General features: G+C 52.1%; 1 protein-coding gene and 1 long non-coding RNA gene across 12 annotated transcripts in view; one reads left to right on the forward strand and one right to left on the reverse strand.

The window, feature by feature from the left end:
* The window catches only part of KLHL12 (kelch like family member 12), a 31,563-nt gene extending 25,766 nt beyond the window's left edge, over positions 1-5,797 (reverse strand). For 5 of the 11 annotated variants that reach the window (XM_089311303.1, XM_089311299.1, XM_089311302.1 and 2 more), the window contains exons 1-2: positions 5,610-5,771; positions 3,520-3,758 (exon numbers count right to left, since the gene is read on the reverse strand). In XM_089311303.1, the coding sequence (XP_089167429.1) occupies positions 3,520-3,714 (195 nt within the window). In that variant the 5' untranslated portion in view covers positions 3,715-3,758; positions 5,610-5,771. Of the gene's footprint in view, positions 1-3,519; positions 3,759-5,609 lie in introns of all 11 variants that reach the window. The other 6 variants (XM_089311300.1, XM_089311297.1, XM_089311298.1 and 3 more) reach the window with 2 other exon arrangements.
* Positions 5,798-5,819: 22 nt separating this feature from the next.
* On the forward strand, positions 5,820-9,004 carry LOC103351003 (uncharacterized). Its single transcript, XR_011381340.2, has 3 exons — positions 5,820-6,542; positions 7,158-7,280; positions 8,782-9,004. It is a non-coding gene; the product is annotated as an uncharacterized LOC103351003 (long non-coding RNA).
* The last annotated feature ends 340 nt before the right edge of the window (positions 9,005-9,344 follow it).

Consider the following 9,344-nt stretch of genomic DNA (forward strand, 5'->3'; position numbering starts at 1 on the left):
TCTGGGCCTTACTTGTGGGTCTAGGGGCCCAAGCACTTGGGCAATCTCCTACTGCTTCCCCAGGCCTTAGCAGAGAGCTGGATAGGAAGAGGAGCAGCTGGGACTAGAACCAGTGCCCATAAGGGATGCTGGTGCCACAGGTAGAGGATTAACCACAGTGCCAGCCTTGGTTTTAACATTTAACGCAGTACAAGTTTGCAGACAATTACTGTCCGAATATATTAAATACAGTCAATGCTAATGATACTAAAATATATAAATACATGTTTTCCAGAAGTTTCTCATTCAATAAACTATATTCCCATGAGTCAGTTTAAATATGATTTTACCACACATGAATTTAGAGCAATTTCATATTTCATATATAGATACATATTTTAATGATTTATTTATTTATTTGGAAGGCAGAGTAACACAGATCTTCCATCTACTGGGTCACTCCCTGAATGGCCGCAACAGCCAGGTCTGGGCCCGGCCAAAGCTAGGAGCCAGGAGCTCCACCCTCGTCTCCCACATGGGTGGCAGGGCCCACGTACTTGGACCACTGTCCACTGCATTCCCAGGCCCATTAGCAAGAAGCTGGATTGGAAAAGGAGCAGCCAGGGCTCACCATGGGAGGCCAGCACCACACGCAGTGGCTGAAACCACCAGGCCACAACACCAGCCCTTCACCTTCATATTTTGCATCACAATTTTTCAGTGTACTTCTGAATCTACTAGGATTTTTTTTAAAAGATGTATTATTTATTTGAAAGGCAGAACTACAGAGAGAGAACGTGCAGCCCACAATCTTCCATCTACTGATTCACTCCCCACATGGCCCTGAAGGCCAGGGTTGGGCCAGGCTGAAGCCAGGAGCCTGGAGCTTCTCCCAGGTCTCCCACATGGGTGCAGGGCCCAAGGACTCTGGCCATCTTCCATTGCTTTCCCAGGCCATAGCAGAGAGCTGGATCAGAAGAGGAGCAGCTGGGACTCGAACTGGTGCCCATATGCAGTGTTGCATTGTGGGTAGCAGCTTTATTTGCTATTCCACAACACTGGCCCCTATGATTTAATATTCACAGCAAACTGGTAAGGCTATCTGGTCTGATATGATATTATTTCCACTTATGACATAAAGGATCTAAGGTTCAAAGAAGTTATGTGACTTGACCAGGGCCACTTAACTAAAAGCGACAGATAAAACTCAGGTACCCTGGCCTGTCTGTGATCTTCTGACTGACAGGAGACTGAGGAGACGGCAGGGCTGGAAGAGAACAGGGAAACCATCTAGTCCAGCCACCTATTTTACAGATCAACCCAGTGAAGTCAGACGGTTGCCAGGGTAATACATAATTGCTAAGAGAACTAAGTGGGCCTTGGGGCCGGCGCTGTGGTGCAGTGGGTTAAAACCCTGGCCTAAAGCACCGGCATCCCACATGGACGCTGGTTCTAATCCTGGCCGCTCCTCTCCAATCCAGCTCTCTGCTACGGCCTGGGAAAGCGGTAGAAGATGGCCCAAGTGCTTGGGCCCCTGCACCTGTGTGGGGACCCGGAAGAAGCTCCTGGCTCCTGGCTTCGGATCCGCACAGCTCCGGCCGTTGCAGCCATCTAAGGAGTGAATCAGCGATGGAAGACCTCTCTCTCTGTCTCTACCTCTCTCTGTGATTGTCTTTCAAATAAATAAAATAAATCTTTATAAAAAAAAAAAAAGGACCAAGTGGGTCTTGGGACTCTTTCCCTTAAACCAATTACTCTTAAAAGTAAAGACAAAATCATCTGGCATTTTCTTGCCAGATGCCAGTTTTTAAAGAAAGAATGAGGAAAAAAAAAATTTATATGGAACTCTATACTAATTTCTGAATGGGTTAAAAGAGTGCAGACAGGTTTTCTTCAAGCTGACACCAAACAGGAAGCACAACATGCAATTAGCAGCCAGCAGCCTGGATGCATTTCATGGGCTGCGGCTGCTGGGTGACACTCTCCTCCCCGAGAAAGGGCCCGGCTTCTGATGCTCTCGGGCAGGGATCACCCAGAACCGTACAGCATGGTGACCTATAACGCTGCATTACACGAGGTCATTTTAACATCAGCCTGGAGGAGCTGGAATGACCTGTTAGGTTTCTGCGTGTTTCCTACCAGCAGTGTGACTGAGTGCTGGTTCACAGCATCATTAACTGCACTGGCTTTAAAATTAGATTACAGGGGACGGTGCCGTGGGGCCACAGGCTGAGCCACTGCCTGCCATGTCATCCTGTATCAGGTCCCGGTGCTCTGCTCTGACCAGCTGCCTGCTAACCAGCCTCGGAAGGCAGCAGATGATGACCCAAGTCCTCGGGTTCATGCCACCCACGCAGGAGGACCAAGGGGGAGTTTCTGGCTTCTGGCTTTGACTGTTGCAGGCATTTGGGGAATGAACCAGTGGATGGTTCTCTTTCTCCTTCTCTCCCCCTCTCTGTTGCTCTACCTTTCATGTAGATAAAAATAAACATTTAAAAATAAATGAAAATAGATTATAAACATATATCAGAAGCTGGGGAGGCATAGTAGTCAAAAATTGTTTGGGGAGGGGCCCGAGCTGTGGCATAGTAAGTTAGGCCTCCACCTGCAGTGCCAGCATCCCATATGGATGCTGGTTTGGAATCCCAGCTGCTCCACTTCCAGTCCAGCTCCTCCTAGTGGTCTGGGAAGGCAGTAGAAGATGGCCCAAGTGCTGGGGTCCCTGCATCCACAAGGGAGACCTGGAAGAAGCTACTTGCTTCAGATCGGCCCAGCTCCAGCAGTTGTGGTCAAGTTTGGGGAGTGAAACAGCAGATGGAAAACCTCTCTCTGTCTCTCCCTCTCTCTCTCTCTGTAACTTTGCCTCTCAAATAATTAAAAAAAAAATTAAAGCTTAGAAAAATGTGAAGGCAAATTTTATAGCTGGGGGCCAGTGCTGTGGCGTAGCAGGTAAAGCCACCGCCTGCAGTGCTGACATCCCATCCAGGCACCAGTGCTCCACTTTCCATCCAGCTCTCTGCTGTGGCCCAGGAAAGCAGTGGAAGATGGCCCAAGTCCTTGGGCCCCTGCACCCACGTGGGAGACCCGGGAGAAGCTATCAGCTTCGGATCGGGTGCAGCTCCGGCCATTGTGGCCATCTGGGGAGTGAACCAGCGGATGGAGGACCTCTCTCTTTGCCTCTGCCTTTCCTCCTCTCTCCGTGTAACTCTGACTTTCAAATAAATAAATAAGTCAATCTCTAAAAACAAACCAACACAAAGTCAATAACGTCTCATTACCCACTAAGCTGTCCTAAGCACTTGACACGTAATTTTCTGTCTTCGCCACAGCCTTGCGTGACGCACTGGGCAGCACTATTATCTCTAACTCAGAGGTGAGAAAACGAAGGCACAGGCATGTGCGGATCTCACTGTGAATAAGCCTGCCTGCTTACACAGCGTCTTACAAGACTCCACTACCATATGAAGCTTGGGTTGTCTTCCTCGGTGAGGCGAGGCGAGGCGCTTACAGGCATGGGCTGCACGGGTGCGGCCTGCTTACCTCGCTGGTGAACATGGCGCAGAAGTAGTCGCTGCAGGCAGCCAGCACGATCCGGTGGGCGGGGAAGTCTTTCTGCTCCACTCTCAGCGTCACGTCGCAGAGGGTGCTGCTCTTCCTGAGGGCGTTCATCGAGTTGAGGATGGATTTAGCATGCGTGTTGGTCATTATGTCTTTGGGGGCCATCCTGCCTCCCATCAAGCAATATGGAGAAAGAACAGAGGGGGCCCTGGGTCCTGGAACTGCAAGAGAAGGCAACAGAGGCACACAGGCCATCAGCTTCCCAGACGGGGGCTGAGACCTCTGCAGGCACAGACGCCCACAGGGACAGCCCCTGCGCTCTCTGGGCTCACCGCCATCTGGCCGCTAACTCTTCTAGCTTAAGGAGCAGCCCTGCTTCCTCTCAAGTCCTCTGTCATGAGTGTCCCTGCCACCTGCAATTTATTATAATCGGTGCTCAACTGTATTCTAAACAGAAAGGCCTATGTATCTTCATGGGATTGTCTCAAGTGATAAAAAGGTAAAATCCCTTAAAGGTGTGACATCATGGCTATTTAATATTCATAAGAGAATAAGTATTCAGAGGGTGGGTTCTTGGTTCATATGGACCCTAGCAGGTACACAATTAAAATTTAACAATTAAATATAAGAAAAACAGTGTATTCAACTTAGAACAAGAAAGGCTAGTATTGGTGAAAATGAACTGGTTTCCAAAGAAATACAAGATGCAAAGAATTATGCATCAGGATTTCCAAATATAATTACATTTCTTCTGAAAGTGAAATTTCAAACGACAACCTGGGACCTGCTTTGAATAGCAGAGACCACGCAAGCCATCTGTGGTCTCCCCAGAGTCGTCAAAACTCCTCAGTAGGAGTCTTCCTGTTCTACACGATTGGGAACGTCCACCAATGCTAACACATCAATATTCACAGCACTTCTTCTATACTCAGAGAACTTGTCAGGATAGAAACCTAAAATCCCTCTACTGCCAACTTCACCGCCATCGCTGCCGTGGCCTGTTACAAGTCAGCCCTCTGTCCCATGGCTCCCCACCCACACCGTCAACCAACTGCAGATAGAACTATTTGAGAAAAAAAAATCATGGGTATTATACATGCACACGGTTTTTCCCTTGACATTATTGCCTAAGCAGAGTATCAAAACCACTTACACAGCAGTTACAATGCATTAGGTAGGCTGCATGCAAACACAGCGTTCTACAGGAGACCTGAGTGCCAGCCTATCTGGTATCTGTGGCAGCTCCTGGCACCAATGCGCTGCAGACACCAAGGGACGGCTGTGCCCCAAAGTTCACTTGTGCGCATCAGCTCAGTGATTCCCTACCTAACAGCAACTTAAGGAACAGGTGCTAGTTCACAGCCTTTTTTTCTCCTTTGGCTTCAGGCACAATTTCTGGGAGTGAAATGGGGGGTGGTCATTAAGAGAGTACATCTTACTGGGAATCCAAAACTTTCAAAAATAATCCAAGAAATTAAAAAAAGTTCGCAACTCACGGTCAGGATGTTTGAGGAGCAAAAACAAGACCCCAAACTCATCTACTTCTGTCCATGGTCCGCACATCACTCTACAGGATCCACCCAGCGACTGTGCCACAGGCACTTTGCACACCAGGCGGTGATTCATCAGAGCGAGCGTCCTGCACAAAGGTCTTCCTTCGCTCAACCGAGGGCCACCCTGGGATGCAAGGGTCCGAAGGACCTCGCGCGGGGACAGCGGCCCCCCCAGGCAGCCTCAGCACAGCCTCACCCTTACCTTTCGGAAGGGCCCTATTCTAGAACCTCCGATCACACCTGAACACGGGGGTTCCACCACGGCAGGTTGGGGGCGGGGCCGGGGTGTCCACTCCTGGTAAGGGTCAGTTCCCGAGAAGGAAGGAAGGTCTTCGCCGCGGACCACGCCGGGCGCTAGGCTGGCACCGCCTGGCAGAGGTAGCGGAGGGGCGCGGGTCGCCGGGCGCCGCAGGCCAGAAGCCCCCCCGCCTTCCTCCTCGGAGGGAGCCCCAGGAATGGGGGAAGGGCCACCACCTTACGAAGGCAGGGGCTACCTGCCGCCACCTCCGGTCCACTCACCTCGGCTCCCGGGCCCAGCGGCCGCGCCGAGCCCGGCCACGGTCCGTGGGGACGGGGCGGGGAGCGGGGCGAGCAGGCGGCTCAGCAGGAGCCGGAGCGCCGCCGCCGCCCCCGCTCGGAGGCTCTGGGGCCGTCACCGTGGGCGTCCCGGCTCCGGTCCCCGCGGCCGCGCGACGTGATGACGTAATGCCAAGCGAGGCCCGCCCCCCTCCTCCCCTGGGTCGGCATCACGTGAGGCGTCGTCGTCACCTGACCCGCATGTGCCCGGGGCTGGCTTCGGCCAGCAGCAGGAGAGGGGGCGCCCGGGGAGGGGATCGCGCAGGCGTCCAGCTCTGTGATGCGCTGAAACCGAGTTTCTTTCTGCCCGCAGCCCACGAGGCAGGCCCCACGGGGAGCGTTCCCAGGGCTTCTAGGCGAAGGCGCTGACCGCAGGGGCTCCGTTTTACCTGCCAGGGATTCGGGTACTGCCTGTCATCCAGGAAACCCAGAGACACTGCAACTGTCTCAAAATCCACGGTCTACAGTGGCGGCCTCGCGCCGACTAGTGCTGTGGCGAGAACCCCGAGACCTCGGGCGTTCTCTGCGTCACAGTGGGGCTTGCGAGGGTCTCGGAGCAGCCCTGCCGGACCTGTCTGCCGTCCCCGGGGGTGCAGGGAGGGGGCGGCTAGGCCTTCTGCTTCTTCTTGACTTGGACGCATTGTTAGGGGCCGGGGCTGCTCAGTTCCACCTAAGTCAGTGCCCACACTGCTTTCCTGTGCGCGGCCTCTGATGCCTAAGGTTGGTGATACCCCAGCACGGTGGGCGGCTGCTACTTTGCTTGGTGTCTCTGTCTTCCATAAGCAATCTTCCCACCCGGAGACTCCCTGGTTTACACATTGTGGTTGGAAGTGCAAGGCTGGGGCAAGTTCTGCGGAGTTTTGGAAGTCATCACAGGTATGAATGCAGATACCCTTTGGCTGCGCAATTGTTTATCAACGTATCCGCCATGTATACTGTATGCGGCAGTGTTGTGTGTAGATGAAAAACCCTCAACGTGCATTAGGAGGGCTGATTCAGTAAGGTGTGCATTCAACCCTGTACCATGCTGTTGTGAGCAGCAGGTGTCGTCTTGCTATTATTTGTATCAAAACGTGAGAAGATACATTCAATTATATTCGATCGTATGTGTATAAAAGAAACAAAGTACAAAACAAAATGGTAACATTGGTTTTTTTGGGGGAAGGGTCTGGTTGGTCATGACACAGGGTAGAAAGGTTTCTTTTTGTGCCTTTTGAGCTTTGCATCATGTGACTTAAAATATGTACAATTTAAATAAAAACAATTCCTTGTTTTCTGGATGCAAAATATCCCTTTAGTGAGACTACCCAGTTTCTGGCAGATACCTTAGGAATTTTTCCAAATATGAGAGGGAACTTGACTTTGGGGCCCTTAAATGACTGAGCCCCACCCCTGCCAGTATACCCACTGTTTAACCCGAGATTGAAAGAGGTGCAGCTAGCAAAAAGATTACCCCAGGGGGGTTCTAACTCAGGCTTCCCTGTTCTTCAGGGGCACGGTCCCAGCACGTGTACTCATGGGGACACTATGCTTCCCACACAAGAATACCTCCAGCCATTCCGATACTTGAGCCGACATCCTACAACCTATACTGGAAGACCAGGTCTGAAACAGGTCAGTTCATGAGTTTGGTCCTGATCCTCGGTGTACATAGTTACCAAGGGATTTCAGGGAAGACAGGGAAGCTGCCCTGGAATTCTGGATCCAGGTGCACAGAGGGGAAGTCGAATCGAGCAGTCAGCCAGGCAAGACACATGGCATTCTGCACTGCCAGGCTGTGGCAGTGTAAGAATGCACCTGTCAGGGACCCGAGCCCCAGGAGCAACCCGAGCAGAGCCCAGGCCACTCCTGAGTCTCACTCCCCAGCTTTGCACCCTGGCTTCTCCGAGGCTGATTCCTGCTTCGCTGGCGGCAGCTGGGATTCACGGGCAGACTTCCGAGGGGAGATGGGACGGTCAGAGGACCAGAGTTCCCCCAAAAAGGGCTCTGCTGAGGCCTCCTCGGATTGCAAGGCAGCCTAGGACGTTTTCCCCCTCCTGGGGCCTTCCCCTTCCTTCTTGCATCCACCTGCATCCGGCTTGCTTCATTTACAGGAAAACATTCACCCCATTTTGAGGACAGGACAAATAAAAAGGGCATTCAGGAATTTCTTGGGGTCTACTCACCTGAGTTTAAAAAAGTTCTGTTTTCTTCTAGCCGGCGCCGTGGCTCAATAGGCTAATCCTCCACCTTGCGGCACCGGCACACCGGGTTCTAGTCCCGGTTGGGGCGCCGGATTCTGTCCCGGTTGCCCCTCTTCCAGGCCAGCTCTCTGCTATGGCCAGGGAGTGCAGTGGAGGATGGCCCAGGTGCTTGGGCCCTGCACCCCATGGGAGACCAGGAGAAGCACCTGGATCCTGGCTCCTGCCATCGGATCAGCACGGTGCGCCGGCTGCAGCGGCGGCCATTGGAGGGTGAACCAACCGCAAAGGAAGACCTTTCTCTCTCTGTCTCTCTCTCACTGTCCACTCTGCCTGTCAAAAAAAAAAAAAAAAAAAAAAAAAAAGTTCTGTTTTCTTCTAATTGCAAATTGATAGTCTATAGAGATAAGGCTCCTTCCTATTTTTTTTTTTTTTTAATATTTATTTACTTGAAAGGCAGAGTTAGAGAGAGAGGTCTTCCATCCGCTGGTTCACTCCCCAAATGGCTGCAATGGCCAGAGCTGGAGCTTCTTTGGGTGCAGCGACCCAAACACTTGGGCCATCTTTTGCTGCTTTCTCAGGCGCATTAGCAGGGAGCTGGATCAGAAGTGGAGCAGCCAGGACTTGAACTGGCACCCATATGGGATGCTAGTGCTGCAGGCAGTGGCTTTTCATGCTTCGCAACAGGGCCAACCCCCTAATTTTTGATTTACTGATACAAAAGGGACAGAATCAGATTTTTGGCCCCTCCTTTCTTAATACTTAATTTTTTTAAAAAAAATTTATTTATTTATTTGAGAGGTAGAGTTACAGACAGTGAGAGTGAGAGACAGAGACAAAGGTCTTCCTTCTGTTGGTTTATTCACCAGATGGCCCCAACGGCCAGAGCTGCACCGATCCAGGAGCTAGGAGCTTCTTCCCTGTCTCCCATGCAGGTGCAGTGACCCAAGGACTTGGGTCATCTTCTACTGCTTTCCCAGGCCACAGCAGAGAGCTGGATCGGAACAGGAGCAGCCGGGTCTTGAACCGGCACCCATATGGAATGCTGGCGCCACAGGTGGAGGATTAACCTACTCCGCCATGGAGCTTGCCCAACGCTTATTTGTTTTCATGTACTGTCGCTCCCCGTCTTCGTGGAGGAACGACACAGGACCCTGCGCTGTTCTTTTGTCTGCTCGGCCCTCCCCAGGTTTGCTGCTGGTTCTTCCCGGGTTGGCTACTGACCCTTCCACCTCCGTGGAAGGGCGGTTCCCCCTAGCCACTTTCCCCACTTCCGCAGGGGAGTGGCACACCGCCGGCCGGCTCTCTCAGGGGCTGCACAGGTGTTCCTTCAGATAGATGTTCCTGGTGCATGTTGTCTCTCTCCTCCTTTATAGTCCCTTTCCACCAATCCCAACTCTGCTACCCACACGCCGAGTACGCTGCTCTCCTCCAATCAGGAGCAGGTCCTACAGTTTATTGGTTGAACTGGAGGCAGCTGTGTAGAAGCTGTTTCTCC

This window comes from Oryctolagus cuniculus, chromosome 13, assembly GCF_051225735.1.
Source record: "Oryctolagus cuniculus isolate XC-2025 breed Fujian yellow rabbit chromosome 13, ASM5122573v1, whole genome shotgun sequence".
Lineage (NCBI taxonomy): Eukaryota > Metazoa > Chordata > Mammalia > Lagomorpha > Leporidae > Oryctolagus > Oryctolagus cuniculus.